Source organism: Varroa jacobsoni, unplaced genomic scaffold (genome assembly GCF_002532875.2).
Source record: "Varroa jacobsoni isolate VJ856 unplaced genomic scaffold, vjacob_1.0 scaffold_532, whole genome shotgun sequence".
NCBI lineage: Eukaryota > Metazoa > Arthropoda > Arachnida > Mesostigmata > Varroidae > Varroa > Varroa jacobsoni.
Genome location: NW_019213434.1, coordinates 146567 through 165935, shown reverse-complemented (window position 1 = coordinate 165935; position 19369 = coordinate 146567). Strand labels below are relative to the sequence as shown.

General features: G+C 36.8%; 1 protein-coding gene across 6 annotated transcripts in view; it reads right to left on the bottom strand.

Moving 5' to 3' along the window:
• Positions 1 to 1823: 1823 nt before the first annotated feature.
• The window catches only part of LOC111261195 (DENN domain-containing protein 11), a 38778-nt gene continuing 21232 nt past the window's right edge, over positions 1824 to 19369 (bottom strand). For 5 of the 6 annotated variants that reach the window (XM_022834499.2, XM_086968602.1, XM_022834503.2 and 2 more), the window contains 8 exons: positions 18775 to 18864; positions 14064 to 14130; positions 13056 to 13176; positions 12143 to 12322; positions 11637 to 11727; positions 11125 to 11183; positions 10595 to 10754; positions 1824 to 2373 (listed from right to left, as the gene is read on the bottom strand). In XM_022834499.2, coding sequence (XP_022690234.1) covers positions 10637 to 10754; positions 11125 to 11183; positions 11637 to 11727; positions 12143 to 12322; positions 13056 to 13176; positions 14064 to 14130; positions 18775 to 18864 — 726 coding nt within the window. In that variant the 3' untranslated portion in view covers positions 1824 to 2373; positions 10595 to 10636. Of the gene's footprint in view, positions 10755 to 11124; positions 11184 to 11636; positions 11728 to 12142; positions 12323 to 13055; positions 13177 to 14063; positions 14131 to 18774; positions 18865 to 19369 lie in introns of all 6 variants that reach the window. The other variant, XM_086968603.1, reaches the window with a different exon arrangement.

Below are 19369 nucleotides of genomic sequence, written 5' to 3'. Positions count from 1 at the left end.
CTAGTGGCCAGCCGCTAACGACTTATAGCTGGTAAGCGGAACTCATAGCCGATTGGACCGAAATGGCGGCGTCTATAGTTCCGCACGGCTCCACGCCCAAGCAGACTGTCCGATCGTGGTTGCTACTTTTGCTGCTGTTTCTGCCGCCGCCAGGCTTAGTCGCGCGAGGCTCGCTGTCCGCTTCAATTTACTCGCCTGCTCGTCGGGCACTTCGGGTTCGGATTCAACCCCTCATCTCTCCCTGCCAGCGCATTTTGTTCGCGCTATCCGCGTCGCAGGGGCGGTACTGGAGCGCACTTGCAGCCACCGAAGTGCCAGTCAACCCGCGGTCATCACTCGCCCTTTCCCAAGAAGCTGAAACCCAGCTCGATGATGCGGCTGTGACAGCATTGGCTCCTTACTTACTTCACAGTCGGGTAACAAACGATTCTCAACGGAGACCATCAACGACCATCGTCAGTAACTTCAACACAGACACAATCTGACTACCGCTACTACTGCCCTAACTTCAGACGTTACTGCTGCTTGTTCAAACTAATATTTTGCGGTTCTTGTTTTTCTTCAATGGTGCCCCTTTGCTTTAACACGTAAATCCTTCGTATATTTCGCTGTCATTCTATTCTGTTCCTTTCATTTTCCTTTCGGACTATCTCAGAGGCAAGACCGTCGTTGACAGCTAAAACCAAAATAACATATGTGCCCAATATGTACTTTTAGATATTGTCTAACTTTAAAATAATCGTGTATAGCACGCATGTAATTCAGTTTACCTGCTCATTTGTCCTTAAAAAGAAGATTAGATTGACGGCATCTGCACTCTTGCCTTTGTCGTTGTTGATCCTAATTGAGCTTCGCCCGAAGGAACTTCGTGGTTTACTATTGCAATACAACCCAGCAATGCTTTGAACGCCGGAACACCCGTCCCGGCTAGTCAGCAACCATTGAGTGGTTTCAGTAGACGCCAGCTTTAGATGCGAATACGACAAAGAAAATGACTGGGACGTTGCCTCATTAAAAAGCTGTACTTCTCAAAGTAAAATTGGACAAACGGTGATTGTGATTAAATTTCGCTGATGATTATATCGAACTATAGCGATACTTTACTATACATTTTCTTATCTGGAAGATTAACATGATAAAAATAATGTTAGTTAAATTGTTTGCTGGCTCTGTTAATATGGAAGGGAATTAAAATGCCTAATTAAGTATCACGCGCTCAGCGGCTACGATTATTAAGAAAAACTAGGCCTTAGAATGCGTGTCATATAAAAAAGCTTGAAAAGATATAATTAATTTGACCCTTGAAATAACCAGTTTCGAGTACTGTATCATAATTTAGCAAAACCTCTTAATTAGGAATGCTTTAATTACAGATATTATTAAAAATGAAGCGCTTCAGAAGATTATGGGGCATTTTTCACTTACAACAGAGCTGTCTTATCAAGTACAACAGCGATGAATGATGAAAATTAATCCTCAACAATTTTTTTAGATTTACAAAACCGAATTCAACTGTGAATCGAACCGTAAGTTGATATTACGAGGTGCCTCTTTTCGGTTCTTTTTTTTCTTTGTAATAAAAAAGCGATCTATCCTTTCCTTCTGTCTGCATGATCATCGATTCTTCTCATTAGCGGCGACACATCTGCTTGTCATATAACCATTGAAGAACAATGTTGTTCACTATTAGTGATTGAAATTGGACTGTTATATATCACTGTGTACTGGCTTTCACAATGCTATCTATACGTTTGTGTGACAGAAGCATGATGACCCTTGGAACGCCACGCCAAGTACTTAGTTATTAAAAAAAAACAACTCTATTACAAATACGAGATATATTTTATTATATATCATGAATATAATGAATAATCTCATTACTACATATGAAATTTATGAATCTCCAGTTTCATCAAACATTTGCTAAAAAAAGAAAATATTCTGGTTTTTCTATCGGAATGCTCGAACTTAGCGGATCTAGCTAATCTTGTACTCTGTGAATTAAGGTTAAAAATATGCCATCATAATGTCACTGCAGAATTTCAACGCTATAGAAGAACTGCAGCTTCTATAGAAGAAGCGTTAACAATTTTATCCAAGTAAAGATTACCGCAAGCAAGCAAGTTGAAAGCCAAGTATTCTCATTCCTCGAATAATGTTAGATTTAAACAGGCGTCCATGCAAAGTCATCAGCCTCTTGTGCGACAGGCGTTTGCAATGGTTCTTCACAAATCACATGGCCAAATATACGATTTCGGTGGCTTATATCTCCGGGCTAGTGATCACACACGGAACAATTTTTATCACTTTCTCTCGGGCAGCACGTAGCCTTGCTCTCCTCAAGCAGCAAAAAGCAAATTGTTGAATGGCATCCTATAAGTCAATAAAAAATTAAAACATTATAAAAAAATCGAAAAAATATTACTAATAACGTACATGCGATATAATAATTATCGCTTAATATGACGGAAGTTAATTGGTAGCTTAACACTCTTCCCTTTCAATATGCTGCAACTAATTTTTCTTTATGCTTTCTTCGTCTTTTTCTTTAGCTATTATATAATGTTTAATGATTTTATGTATTTGCGCTTACACATGTTTCAATTTTTTTCGTTGGACTTTGTCAACAAAAGTTTAGTAACTAACTTATAAGCACGTTGGGAGAAACGCGCGTGGGAAGACAGTTTTATAATGTTCACAGTACTTACAGCAGAGTGAGTACGATTCCAGACTTATAACCTAGCAATTTCCGTTGGCGACCCCTCTGTCAAGCCTAAAATTTACTCCAGGGCCCTCATACCATCCCTATGACAGTGATTAAGTTTTTGTCTATAAATATAGAAAATATGAAAGGTGGTTTCTTTCTACGGCAGTAGCCCGAAGCACTTAACGGCAGTACTGGATATAAAATTCGAAATATTTACTTTAGTACCAGGTTACTTTGCAACCGTGCTTGACAAGCGTAAATGTTGATTACACTTCTAGCCCATTATTTTCCGAATTGTTAGTCATGAAAACAAAAGCAATAAGTCGCAGAAATATTTACTTATTTATTTATGGTTGAGCTGTTGCCTTTGAAAAAATAGGAACATGTTCTTAGGCCGACGCCCCGCTCGCAAATTCTATCAAAAATTTTCATACAGATAACCATATCCCACCTTTCTGCGCTGAGCACATGCCATCAGTATTTTCACTACCACTACCATAGTCTCCACTGCTGAAATAACTCCTACAACACCGGCAATTACTTTTACAACTAAAACTATATTGGAACCTGCCGCCTCTACTGTATTGTCAATTACTTCTACAAAGCACGTTGAAGATGTAGCAGAAACTAATGGTGATTCCTCAATAGCAACTAGCAGAGGATTCATTGTGGGCACCTAAAGTATGCTTTTGCGAGCTGAAATAGCCGTGTACTACAAAATGCGTATTACTAAACTGTGCCCAGAAAAAAGGAAAGAGTAATAGAAATTACTGCTCTAGCTAAGTACGTGGGGCACCTCGGCCCTGATGTTGTTTCAAATCCTAGTACATGGCTTCATCCAAATTCAACTATGGAATACTACAACAGCTATTTCGTATGATTCAGCTCCCTCTAATACACAAGTATGAAAAAACTGAAGATTTTACTATTAAAAATCATGAATATACTAACTTTAGCTTGCCTCAATATGCGGAATCAATATCAATTGAAACTCACTCTGATGTATATAAGTATGAGAAAATAACAGAACTTGCCCAAAACACCCATGAATCTTGGGAATTAACTAAATGAAATCGATGATTTTAGTTTGCGCCTATATGGACGATCAGCACCTACTAAAAATTCAACACATGGGTGGTGGAAGCTAGGTGTATCGTCAGTGCACTCCGCGCATGGCTGTGTTCTACTACATTAAGTAGAAGATAAACGTATTGCTTTAAACAGACTGTTAGTTCAAATTTTTATTTAATCATGCTATCATAATGATCATGTATTCTCCTTGCATTTCTTTTTCGAGTACTTCAGTTTTGATAAAAACAACTTGTTACAACTTACTGTGTTGTAACACGTGAATACCTTTTTCTGTACTTTCATATACGCAAGTCGTTTGCATAAATCGATGCTTACCTTGAAGAAATGTATATATGTATATATATATATATATATATATATATATATATATATATATATATTGATCTGCTTACACATAAACGTAGAAAATATTTCTTTTCCTATAAATTATGAATATGTGTTTGAATTGTTAATATATTAAGACAATGTTAGTAAATTGGTGTCTGTGTATCTTCGCTTTAATCAGCTATATGCACAAAAAGCGAGGGTACCTGGGGAGAAGTTATTAGCCTCATCGGAAAAAGTAAAAGGGAACCGGTACAAGTGTAAGATCAGATTTCGTATTCGAAACCCATGTTTCATTGTTAAAGCATTAACACTATTACGGTACACCGTAGTTGCAGCTAATCAATAACAAAAACTTGAGTGTCAACAAACAAGGAGGCTTCGCTAGCAGCCATACTCCTAATTAGCTGCTCCACTTCTATTGTGGTTGACCTTCTCAAACTTCACAGTGGCGTGTTTCGCGTATGTATGATCGCTATATATTTAGCTAGCCAACTACTTGGTTTCTACTGGATTACCTTAAAACTTTTTGATTATGAGATGTTATCCATCTTTATGAGAGCTACTGACTGTTACGAAACTCAGCATAGTCTTCTACTAAAATATTTCTTTTAACGAGAACGAGTCTTATGAATGGTTGTTTTTCAAATGTATGGCAGCTATTATTTTTCAGCTAAAAAATGTCTCACTCGCCATTCCAGGTTGGCTTGTAAATGCCGAGATACGCGTCCAAACCAAGTGGCTAACACGGAAGCAAACTTTTTAATCTGCGCTGCATGCGATACTATGCCGTACACTCCGATATACCTATAAGACTTTGGTGTCGGGGGGTAGCCTTTAGAATGACGTGATACTTATTTCATATTGCGTATAAAACCGCATTATACCTAATGTAACGTTATAATATATTCAACACGAATTATATTACAGATGGCACGAGAGTTGTGTATTATGGGTAGCAATGAGTTTTTTTTGTGAGGAAGGTCTAGCTTCATTTGTGGAAGCTGTTTTAACACGTTGTCTAACCTGCGTATATGATACCAATATTGCAGTTAGTGCTTTCGGCTGTTAAGCTGGGCTGATGTAATGCCAAGTGGGGCATACGTTCATAGCAATGTAAAAAACCGATAAAAACCAATTAGTTTGTGATTTTTCGCAAACGAAAGATAACTCATTAATGCAGAGGTCATTTTCGTTACTAACTTTTCATAGCAAGTATCTTAATAAAATTTTAACATTATTTTCAGATAAAATCTTTTAGCTCCGCGCACATTGCAAATAAACGCATTATCAAACAAAGTGACTTTTTCTCAGCAAATAAATAGCAAACAAATAAAAAGAATGTTACCAACGTAAAATTTGCAAATCCTTTAATTACAGGAAGTTGAAGAAGGGGGAAAAAGTAAATAGGGCTAGCTCTTTATTATAGATAAAAAAAAAACGCAATTTTTTTATATAAAAGCAAACTTAGCTAACATAAGAATTAGCGTAAATCTTACAACATGTAAAGGTAACTCAGAAAACAAAACAAAATTATTGCCTATCTTGGCCAAATAGGTAGTATACAAGACTAAAAGAACTTTTGAGGTTTGATCGCCTAAAGCTCAGATAAAAAGGTATTCCCAAGAGACATTTGGTATACTTGTCTCATAGATCATAGTTTTAATTAATATAAAGTCAACAGGATCAAATGATACAATGTACCTGATAGTAAATCGTATAGATACTTCACGATTACATCTTTGGTGATACATATGTACTTCTTCTGACCGCTACAGGTTCATTGAGTGGTAATCCATATAAAATCACAATTTCAATAAATTTTTTAAAATAGATTTTCAATAAATAATTAAAACAAGACAAGTATATATATATTTTTTTTTCTGGTAAATATATATGACATATTCAAGCGCATAAATACTATAAAATGATATGTAACTAGAAAAAATTCTAAAAATGACACAGATATACTCTACTTTGGAATGAAGTTATAAAGGTTTTTCTGTTACACCCCAGTTTAAATATTGCATTTGAAACTTTTCCAGTTTTAAAAATCATTGGTTTTGGGACAATTGTCAACATACTGGAAAAGTGCGTCCTATGCGAGTGTCCTTACCGAGTTTTCAACTTAAATTATCGTAGGTGCCAAGTGAAAAAATTATACTAATACAATGTCAAGTTTGCTTACAAAAATTTACATTCGGAAAACGATCTACCTAATATCCATCGCAGATAATCAAACCAATGTGTCGATCCGCATTATTATTAACCGTATATTGCAAGGCGTGTCCACAATGGTTCGGTCTGATATAATATGCCTATCGATTATCACTCAATACTAATCAGACAAGCTTCTGAGATTGCTGCGGTACTGTGCCGGTAATACATTTCAGCGCTGAGCATATAAAACTTTCTATAAAGCACGTGGTTAGCTGAAGTGGAATGGTATACATTTAATGTTTTGATCTGAAATCCAGTACTAATTCAGTACGGAGCGAAGAGTGGCCATTACCGCTGCGGTAGCGGAAGCGTTTGCCTGATACTAACCCAACCGTCCTTGTAAATGAAAATGAAACAATGTTAATTGACACCTGGCCTCATACTTCACTATCTCCGTGAGTGAAAGTCGATGCTTATAAACTAATCCTCTGATTCATACTGCTTCATATTCTTTCATCCCCATATTATTCTGCGTATTAATTTTACGAGTCTTTACAAAAGCATTATGAGTACCAAGCTTGCCAGCAACGCACACCAAAAGTTTGTTTATGCATGCTTAAAATGCCTGCTTATATATATAGTTATATTATAGATCACGTAAAAATACGAAAATCTGTTATAGAATTGTCAATTTATTCTCGCTAATTTTATACAATAAAAAAAGTAATATTATTCGGAAGATAATAAAAGAAGTGTTATTGAAAATATTTATTGCGAATCAGGAGACAGGTTTGCTCGAACTACATCAAACCACCTAAATGCTGTCTTTATCCAGAGTTTGAAGAACGTACCTACAACTCGTATCCAATATATCACTGATAACGATTCCCAAATTAGCTCAGAAATTACAGTAACGAATAAACTGAATTATGCCATCAAGCTCTTCACCATAGTTTCTAGATACACATATTTGTACAGCATACATATGAGCCATTCGATGTTTCGTTGACACACCGAGTGGCCCTTTTTTGAATGAAATTAGTCCTGAAAACGTGACAGCAGCGAAATTTGTTTAAAAAGTAGACTCATATTACGGTATCATTGTTAAATGAATTGTACCAGTGAACCCTATTCTATAGGAGCCAATATCAAATAAAAGGGCGTTGTAAAAGTAACATTTAAATTGACTTGCACACGAAATATCATCAAATACGACATCAGGCAAGTGACTATTCGGCGTTAACGGCCTAACAAATATGAATTTGCAAAGCAAAACAAACAGATGGGGGCGATCGATAGGGCACGCCACCTACATTGGCATACACTAAATAAAGCGGGCCATGTGTTTTGACGGGCATACGCTCATTTGCTATTCACAATATTTGACTAAAGCCAGCATCTTCCGTATCAAAACAACGAATTCGTTTCGGCAAACGAAAGTGCCTTGGTTTTGGAATGTGGCAAAAATTAAGGATAGCGCTGGACGGATGAGGATGAAAAACTTTCTTTTTGGTTGAAATCGATGATCTCTGTTAATATCAGCTTTCATATGTGAAAACCTTGATGAGCCAAACCAAATGATTCTTGGTAAAATCTGGATTTAAAGGGCTCCGAAGGTTATTATTCACCCGTTCTAGTTCTTCGCAGCCGTCCTAGAGAGCGAAGTACCAATGGCCAATGGGGTCGTCTAGATAAGCTTCAGCGGTTACACTTTTCGCACTTTTTTCACCTTTTGAACTTTTGGCCATGTTGTATTCGTGCTACATTTGGCATGTCATCAGCTTAAACTTTGACTTCATTAGAATTTTCTATACATAGCGTATTTAAGCAAAATCCACAGTGAGTTTACATCTACTAGTATTGCTCGATGCACGATTTCTGATAAGTTATTTGCGGAAACAAAAATGAATATTTTGAAAATGACTAGTTCGTTGTTTTAGGCCTCGAATTGAAATTGAGATGGCAGGGGATAGTTATTATATTAAATAAGCATGACCGTCAGGAACGGCACTTCCGGAACGCACAAGAAAGATTGTTATATCTGTTTATCTGTTTTTATTTAAATACAATTTTAGAACGAAGGCGTAGGGGAAAATCTCAGTTTGAATGCTATATCCTACATGTTGCCTTAGTTAAAACGTAATTAGTGACAAGGGAACTAGCAACTTTACATATAGCCAGGCGTGTTAAATACGACGTCCGTAATATACACAGGAACCCTATATATATATATACCACACTGATGTCGTTGTCTTCAAATCATCTTGCACATTTTTTTAATTTTTGGGCTATAGGGAACATTCACACTGCGCAAGCTAATCTATGCATAATTTCTAAGTTAAAAAAAAAAACGACCAAGTCGTTCATAGATTACAAATCGAATTAGCAAGAGGTTATGTGAGAAATGGAACATTCTAAAAATACGAGATGCACATCATTGTGCTATTCATTGAAAAACAAAATACACACTGGCCGAATCATAGTTATCTCTAGCTTTTCTGTTATGGAGTTTAACGATACTTAGGTAATAAGGTTGGATTCAGATTAGCCAATGTGACGTTACCCCACGCTCCACATACGATGAAACATACAGAGAGCGTTCGTTCGGCGGCCTAACAAAAAAGTTGTCCGCCACTGTGTCACAAAATCTGCATCTCGATAACGGCAAAAACCTTTCACTAAAATTCTTTCGCTGTCCAGAAGACTGCGGAAATTTTACTTGGCTGAAATAAAGGAAATAACACACTAGCCCGTCACAGAGGCAACCAAGTAAACAGAGACACGCCAGTCGTCCTTTCATGGCAGCGTCTGCTTGCGCATTGCAAGACTTGATCTAGTAAAAACGAAATAATTGAAGCTGGAATCTCTCGGTCATTTTGCATAGTTATCGGTTTAGAAAATATACAATGTTTAACAGCGCCTCAAATTAGAAAACTAAAACAACTACGGGGATGCAAGTACACCTTCACTTCAGCAGGTTCCGTAACCCAGAATTCTAAATACGCAGTATTTCAGGTCTCAGGTTCACTCATTGAAGCATTTAAAGAACTTAGTCAACGAAGAATATTTTTTAGAGGAACTTTGAGCGCCAAAATTTTGTTCACGTTGTTAAAGGTTAACTTTATGAAAAAAAAATACAGGACAAAAAGTGCACCGACCGTGAGAGTTAAAACGTGTGCATATAACAGACCATGCTAGAACAGTTAGGTATTTTGTATGTTCAGCCGGTACAAGCTACTTTAATATGTGAGCTCTTCACAACAGAAAATTTTTTTTTTTTACTTTTGCAAATGAGATTTCTCATTAATCTTTATAGTATAAAAAAATTGCTAGGTTAAACAATTGCAGCGGTTTAGTTTGTCTCATTATCTCTACCCCTTTTGTTCAGGTAACCATGGATAGCAATATGCAAATGTGTTGCAACAGTTAGCTCCTTCCTTTAAATATTTGGATCCTCTTCTGAGCGCAGTCTTGGACCTGGCCGATGTTTTTATATTCATTCTTTTTCCACAAATATCGCGCGTTATGCCCACAAATTCGAGCACTTACTGTGATATCTACAGATAGCTTAGTTGAAAAACTGACTACTTCTTGAATTCGGTCCTAGATTCGGCCGAACAAATGTTTTTACCCGCTACAACAGGATTCTCAGCATTTCTGTTGGCGATTAGAATATATTAAATGAGTAACGGAGTGTTAAATTTACCCCTTGATCTCTGATCATAATGGAATGGCTTTAAAGAATTATTTTAAAGCAAAGAACACTCATACTGAATAGAATTTTCCAATGTTTGACTTATTACTACTAGTTATTTTGCTAACTTGGAATAGATATCAAAGGAAAAGGCAAACTTTCCCTTAAGTGATATTTTTCAAGCCATCTTTCTATGAATTTCAACTTTTAATTAAAAATTAACTATCGGGGCTTTATAATTTACTTGGATAAAAACTTCGTCTACTGAGCTTCTACCCCTCTAGACTTTGCCTCTAGATTCAAAGCATTTTCTATACTTTTTTTTGCAAAAAGATACATAAAATTCGAATTGTTTTTTTTTTTTAATTTTATGCTTAACGATGCAGTTTTTGGGAACTTCTAATTATGACTTACTATAAGGTTACTTTATTCCATCTGTAAAGTTTTGTTTGCCATTCCTTTTTCTTCAATGGAATAAATTTACTACCTTTTCTATTCGAGATAGAGTAACGCGAGTGCAAGTTACCTTGGCATCATTATAATTAATTTGTGTTATTATGTGATGTAGTCATAGGCTATGGGTGACGCTTCTCGACTTTAAAAGATGTGACCTTCACCTTTTTTACTTTTCACTGAAATATGTTCATTTAACTAATGGTTCACGAAGCTGGTAGGCTTGCACAGCAGACCCCGTCATTGACAAGTACAATATCAATACCGTACACGTCAGCCAGCTCAGCCACGAAGTGACGATCGGCTATGGGATCCAAGTTTGCTCTGAAAGAGTCGACGATGCGTCACAGGTTAAATAGACCTAATTGTAAATACGACAGGGCGAATAGCTCGTGCGGCAAGACGACTTCATAAAGATTTAAACGTAAATTATTATGTAACTAAAGGAACATTAACACTGTAACTGCGAGAAGAAACTAACCATACACTTTCACCGAATGAATTTATATATGTACATATATCTATGGTGTAGGGCAAATGTCTCTTGATAACTGTATAGTTCTCATTTCAGAAGTAGAGACTTCCAAGTGACTTCTCAAACTGTCAAATCTTAATCTAATCCACTTTATATAAAAACATGTTTAATATAATAATATTTAAGTAAAGATGTGTTATGTCGTCTTTATTTTGGTACCTTCGCATGTGCCCTGCTGTAAACACTCTTGAGGGAGAGGCTTCGGCAGCGTACAATTCCTAGAATATCACCGGAAAAGTATTTTCAGTGAAAATTCCAAGTAGAATTTTTATTCACGGAGCCATTCCCACTGTAAATTCAACCTCTTTATTTGCTAATTATTTTTAACCTTGAACAATTGCAATTTTGAACGCTTGTTAAAAAAGCTATGTGTCTACTATATTGTTTAAACAAATCCACCGTCCCCGTTAGCATCAGGGCTGAAAGGCTCCAGCTCTTGCGGCACGGGTAAATTTCATATGTATATTTAAATAAATATTTTTTCAAATATGTATATATAGAAATTCCGGCGCGGTAGAGTCTGAAACACAATTGATACTATCAGAATATTTATTTTCGTTTACTGATATTTGCTTCACAAATATTCGTACTCTAAAGGTGTCAATAGTAATAAGCAGGTCTGTGTTCTTTGAATAAATTAAAAGCTTGTCTACTATAAAAAGCGGTCTCACCTTGAAAAGCTGTGTATTTTGAGCAGCAAAAAATGTTGTGAACCAACTTTCATCAGCCTCGCTTTCTTTTCCCGGTGGTTGTGCTTTTGATCTGGAAGTATGTGCCAACACAAGAGAGGGTCTCCATTTGTTAATTTACACTTTGATTGCTATAAACGTTTTACCAACTTGTTTCTATATGAAATCATGTTATAATACTGACAGAAATCAAAAGACATACGTGGGACGCTTACGTCCCCAGCGAGTGAAAGAATCAGCGCTATTGATCTTAGAGTGATCATTGTTGATCGCATTTGGGTGAAAAGTTGCGTCCACCACTAGAAACTACATTTGGAATAATTCATACTTCGCGTCTGTCACAGAAGTCTAAAATTTGTAAAGCAATGTGTTGTATCATAAATACATTTCACATTTCGGGGATTGTCTCCTAACAATAATGGCCATGTTCATCAGTCCCTTTAATAGCTAGGACGTTTCTCGTTTACTTCAACTCTTGATTTAATTACCTAAGCTGACTGAGATGCGAAAATCTCAAACGATCAGCAACGTTCGTTTCGAGAAGGCTGTGATGTCGAAGTTTTGAGGCGCGAACATTTTGCTGGTCGATGTACAGGTCAAATAGCGACAATTTTGACTCGAATATTTTTTCCGTCGTACACGCCACATAGGATGAAAGATTCGCAATCCTGGAAAAACCATAAAGAATAGAAACAACCGATACAAGCTTCCACACTTAATTAAGGATTTAGTTGAGCCGCGTTTTGTAAAATTTTCTATTTACCAAACATCAACTACTAAATATACAGTGTCTTGTATTTGAGTGGTCGAACTGGGCTAATTTTTTAAGCCAACAGAGTCTCATTCTGGAGAGATTAGCGTGAAAGATGGCCGAGTAGTGAAATGTTTTTTCCTAGAAGAAGAACTTCGCCATAGACCAGCAACAAGTTGCTCCTCATTTACTATCATCAAGTTCAAAAACAAGGCTGCATCATCATTTATAAACATCGCCACGGCCGCCAGCATCGTTCACGCTAATATATCATCAGTGTAAAAACCAAGCCAAATGAAGAAGTGCGCTCAATTTATATTGCATGAATAAGCGTATTCGACGTGTACTCTATAACAAACTGTATTTAGACTATATTGTGGGAAAAGCTATTAGGTGAAATAAAATATGCTTACCAGCAAACCAGGCTTATTATGCGCATTAATTGCATAAAAAGGCTCGCTTTAAGTTATAGTTCTGTTCTTAAAAATAGCATCCAGTAGATAAAATAAAAGCTACTCTAGAAGGTACGTCTTAGACCTGTCGCAAGTCGTGTTTTCTACGTAATTATTCAAAAGCAAAGGAAGTTTTCTTGCATGAAATGAATACTCAAAAAAGACTGAGTTACCCCATACTGCCCCTTTACAACTTACCCCTCTATATCCGCAATATTAACATAAAACTGTGGAGGACAAAGTTTGGAGCATCGTTCAACGTTCGGGTGAACGTGCGCCACCAGCGTAGATGTGCAGTAGACTCGAAAACACACAACGCCTATTAAAAGCCATCACGATTAGTTTAGGTCAATTTAATATCAAGCCTTAACATACAAACTATATGCACATTTGTGTGCTGCATAATTTCGTCGCAACTCACTCTAACAATCAGCCCACAAATACACAAAATAACTAAACGGTATAATAACAGTTATTATTATTTGGACGCCGGCATATACGAACACGACAACGGCTCAGGGAAGGATCATCCGATGAATATACACAATACCACCAACAACAACAACAACAACGAACTATAATCATCTGCTGATTGCCAGGTTATCACTAGGTTATCTTTCAAGGTTTAGGTTTTTGAGTATGCCATTTTGCGCAATTTGTACCTATGTGAAAAGTAGTTCTTTGTGCTTTCATAATTAGACCTCGTCAACGCTGACATAAAAAATCTATTTACAGTCTTTGCTATTTTTTTTTCATGATGGAAATGAACAGTAGACTTTGACGTACACACATCGTCTAGTAGAAATATAGGAAAAAAATTATGGTTTGGGCAGTTTGCGTTTTTGCCCAAACCACTAGCAAACAATGGTCGCTCCAACGACCTGTATCTGCCAGTGATGAATTAACATTGGATGTTTTTTTATCTCACCAGGACTGAATACGGCCTTACGGAAACAATTTTTATGAGTGGATTTTCTGATCGAGACACCGGACATTCATTTTGAATTATTTTATAAATGGTATAACACAACTGAAAATTTAATTCAGACGGAAAAGGTTATGTTAGATGGCAGTTTATACCCAACTGCTCAATTCGTTTCGACGAAAGTTTCGTGAATGCAAAATAGTCATCTCCCTTTATGCGTACCCTGTAAAAAAATTCTCGTCACAGTTGGCCTAGGCCAAATCATATACGCGTAAACGTACCAATAGGAGGCTGCGAGAAAAAAAGGATTCTTTTTCGTAGGAGAGCGAATCGCCATAGAGCGAACACCTGGAATTCAGTAGAGCCCACACGTCAGAAAACCAACGTTGTATTTTGGTGGAATGAAGACAACCACCATTAACAGACATGCCCAAACCAAAGACAGCCTCTTTTTAAAAACAGTTTTAACGAATTTAAAAAAAATGTGTATTTTTCCGTGTCTTTTTGCCAATATTCTTGTCACAAGCTCATTGACCTTGGCACAATCGACGTTGTTTCTGTTATTTGCAAGTAGGAGCGAACTAAAAGCAGGTAATCTGTACTGTCATAACTTTTTTCTACTACAGGAAAACGCTGCTGTTCAGGTCAGTCAAGTGTACGAAATATCGTTGCACTTTTCTTAACATTGATGAGAACTAAGCTTTTAAATAAAACAAAATAACTTAATATACAAACAATTTGCGAGAGACTATGTATAGCGGGTAATATTTATCACCTGCTGCACTCGTCCGACGCCAAACGTCGAGAGCACACGAGTTAGCACCACCGCTTTAAAAGCCCGGAAAGAGACAATCTCTTAGGAAGCGCACTAAAGAAGTTATTTTCAGTTGGAAAGTTTCACAATTCCCCAATCAAAAATGAAAACAACAGCTTCTCGCAGGTCACCGGCAAATTCTGTACATCTAGATTCCTTATTATGCGCAACGCCTTATCATGATGTATACTTATTGCGACCGTGCTATGAGAATTATGGTTCTAAATCGTTCGCCTGGAAAAGATGTCACGATACTAAATTAAGTACCCGTTCGGCTTAACGAATAGCGTGTCTCGTCTCCTTCTATAAACAGATATGAAGAACAGATGGGTTCTACGTGCACATCTCGTAGATAATTGAACTAAGCAGCTAGCCGTACGGATAAACCGGGACGATAAATAGTATGGATACAGCAAACGAGTTGGAGTAACCGTAACGCATATTGTATAGAATTATGGTCGTTTATTTATTATAGTGTCGTTCAAGGTTTTTTGCCACAGTATATGCAATTATGTTATCATGTTCTTATCTGTCCGGAAGAAACATTATTATATTTGTTCTTATGTGAAATTTCTGAGCTGCGGGTATTAATAGCATTAATAAAACAACACATACATTGATCGTGACGAAGGTGGATTTTCGCAATTATGTGTCTATGCATTAAGTGAAAAGGCGTATACAGCCAGCTGCAAGGACAGGACACAACCGGCCAGAGAAAATATCTAGCTGTTATAAGTGAATCCGACAAACTTCGAAGTTGAATAATTTATGAACTCTGCGCTGCAAGCAGACGAAATTCGACTGATAAGTATTCCAATCCTTTAAAAATGAGTTACAAAAGAATAGTTTACCCCTTAGGGGAAATGAGTTCAGAAGGAAAAACATCCTTAAAAATAAAAGTTTCGCGGTCTAGTTTTTTTTTCACTTGAAAGCTATAGCAGTGCAGAAATTCATCGAAGATTATAAGACATTAGGCAAGAAGGCTTTAACCGAAAGCAAAATACGTATATGGTGCAAACGTTCTAAACATGGAGACTAGAGTGTTCAGGGCTAGCGATGAGGCAGCCAGATAAGAGGATTTGCCCCTTCAGGACAATAATACATTGCCGCAATAGAGGAGGCTTCTCATGAAAGCTTATGTCTAAGGACTTTGTCAGTTAAAACTGGCGTTCAAAATGTAACAGAATTATAACCCATATACTGCAAAACGAATCTGAGTGAAAAATGGGTCCTCCGTAAATTTAGTTCAGGCCAATTGGAAATGCATATGGTCACTTCCACATAAAAATCGCAAAACTTTAATCGTCAAAAAACTTGCCTGTAGCATACTATCTGAGAGGGATCATCGTACAGTCTCTATTGCGCGTTGAGAGAATGGCAGACAGAGTAACAGGGGAGAGAATGGCGTTGCCCTAAAGAGGTACCGTGTTTGATGATAATAGCAAAAATGTTCGAACATAAGAAGATGGAAGTGCTTGCAATAGATGTTAGTACGGCAATCGAAACAATGCAGTCTAGTTAGCTGATAGAGACGCCAGTTTTCATCGTAACGTTTCAACTAGTTCCTGGGTCAAACAAAGGAATATCCAACGTTGGCTTCAACTCACCTATTTTCCAGATTCAAGTCCACGTAATTCCAAGTCTTCCACGCCCTAAAAAAGGAACTGCTGGATAATCATGTCCTACTACCGATTGGCTATAAGCCATGGATGCAGAATTTATATATGAAAACGCTAATGGTGGGCGTATGACTGTCCAGAACCTGCCCTAGCGTTGAAACAATTACGTAAAAAATAGCAGACTACTTCCAACACATTAAAGAATCGTTATTCTAGCGCAACTAGCCCAAAGGTTATTCAGTTTCAAAGTTTTCCCGATTCGCTTGTAACAGCCTTACACCGCTCCCATAAAAACCGCAAATATTTACATTGCACTATAACTTCTCATACCGCGAATCATCCGTTTGATATGCCCAGCAGTGCCAACGCTATCGCAGCATTCCAGGACTGCGTAGCAGCACGCCGTACAACACATCGGTCTACACCGTGTTCCAGGAAGAACAAGACGCAGTATTACAAAGGTCAATTGACGGTCGCCGATGTCATAGATCCTTTCTCAAAGTATAGGCAATTAATACCCGAAAGTTTTGCGACATAAGCTGTGTCAGTATATCTTAAATTATTGAAGAACACCCTAGAAGAAAATTCCGTTTTTTTCTTGAGTATTCTAGTAAGATGAAGTATGCTTACGAGAAACAGCGATACAAACCGACTGATTTAAACTATATGATTAATGTAATCTCCTGTATTTCTAGAAAATCTGTTATTTTAGACTAGAGATGTAATTTAAAGAAAAATTGGTATTATAAAAATAAGATTTAGATCTGTTCAGCATTAACCGCGTTGACTTCTGGCAATTTCCAGCAATATTAATAAATGAAAAAACTTAGGCTGAAAATTACTGTGACAAAAAATTTCGACCTTTCAAATGACTTACGCATACTTTACCTTAGCAAACTCGCAGTGCCCAATATATTAGTTTCGAAGCATAAAATATTAAAATAATAAAATAAAAAAATAAATAAACAAGTTGAGTACTGTACGTTACAAGCTACTCCTTTTTGTAGCGAAAATATCGTTGTTAATGAGTTATAATAGACAAATCGATAAGACTGCTCTATAGGAAACAATATGCTGTATTTCATACTAGTACATGATACACTAGGTTGCAGTAGATTTGCCAAAGCGATATCTGAAGTTCTAGCATATAAAAACTTTCGGTTCACCCTCGATGGACAGAAGTTCTTGTAATTGCCGAAACGACTGAAGTCCACATCTTAATAACCTTATTCTCCGGGCTTTCATAATTTTAAATAGCAAAATATACCCATGATTAAATTAGGCGTTGGGTGAACTAAACTTGATTTACTGGGTTTGGGTTTAAATGTTGTTCCGTTAAAACGGTATAATATTTTACGAAGAAATCGGCATAGATTTCAAATGAAGTGGCTACCAGGTGCAGCATACTTCGTAAATCATCGATATTCTAAAGTGTTTTGGAGTACCAGCTGAGATCTAATCACAGAGGACTGCTTTTCAAATAGAAAGTTACTAACTCTTGTTTTACAATCGAATGAGCCGCATGATGGCATCTCCACGAGAAAGCGTTAGGTCGTCTCATTTGGTGCTGTTAAAAATTCCTTTCCTAAGTAAGCAGCTAGCCGAGCTTGCGACTATAATGGGTGAAAATGCATGCTTAATCGCTTATTTATAGATATAATTATTGATGATCGATATCGATTGTTCATCGAAGATCTATCCTCAAACGATACCTTCAGACTTCAGCTCGCCTAGAGGACAAGTAATGGGTACGTATCGGTTCACATGTGTGTGCAAACCAAAGTAGTTAAATGAATAGAAATCATAAACAGAGAATACTGCTATCCAATTTTCAAATCGTAGGGCACGGATATCACTGCACGCTTTGGTTGACGATTGTGAATACGTTTGTCGGGCATTCTAAACTTGTCTCACTTTCAAATTTCAGAAGATAGGTGTTTTTTTTACTATAAGATGATGAGATAGGCAATGAGATGATAGCAGCTTTATCGATAATAAAGACGCATGAGATAAAGATGGTGCATTTTCTTGTCAGCTAAAGCCAAGACTAGGATATGCGCTGGAGCTGTGCTTTAGCTTAACCCAGTTTAATATCAACTGTGGTATGTATGACAAGAATACGTACATAAATGAAAAGTACAGATAGACTGCGTTGATTTCAAATATTGCTTCCATAATTTTACATTCTTACACTACCCTAGGATTGAATCGAGTACTTATCGGATTTTCCTGACAAAACAAAGGATTCTAATTCCTAACCGCTGCTGTAGTTTCCTCATAATCAATCAGTTAATCTGTTTTATAATATTTAAGGTCTTAAATTTCGATACTCAAAGACAAATAGAAATAAAGATGATTTAAAAAAAGTAAGCAAAGAGATAGGAGGGGGAGGGTTACAGTTATGAGCCAACCTATTTCTAACTGCTGGAATAATAATAATACTTTGTTTTCTTGAAAACTTCTAACTTTAAGACTTTTTAATTTTCAACTATCAATGTTACTATCCTTTACATGTCTCTATAAACGCCGGACTAAGTAGACACGGTAGATGAGACTAACCTTCTCTCCAAAGTAATTGAGGAATTGCGAGAAGCAACCAGCCGGGTGAGTAATTTCCATGACTGCGGGCATATAACTTCCACGATCCACCTACGTCAAATGCGATTATTTGAAGACAACAGAAAAACAAAACTGATTTTCTGTCTCTGGAATAAAATATCGCATGTGTTAAAAAATATTCCAGAACTTATTATTTTAATACATTTGACTATATGCTTCAACCACTTTCTTGATAACGGAATTATTTAATAATAATGTTCAGTAAAATGTTGGTCTTGTTTGTCATGTAAGAGTGGAGTTAGCTATGCCTTGAATGCCGAGCACCATTGTAATAATTGATCCTTTTACCCCATTTTGTTTATTTCAATCTTTTTAACAAGTTGTGACACAAACAGCTGTGAAGGGTAGATCGTACCATAGAATGCAATTTTTCTTGCAGAACATCATCTGCTTGATACATTCAAAGCGTAATTGCGACATATGTTTAGAGCAAGGTGATTCTTTGGCATAAGTCTGATAAACCTATAAATACGCTTATAAAGAAACACAAGAACACGTAATAATGGGAATGGCAGACCGAGAAGTGGGCGAATAT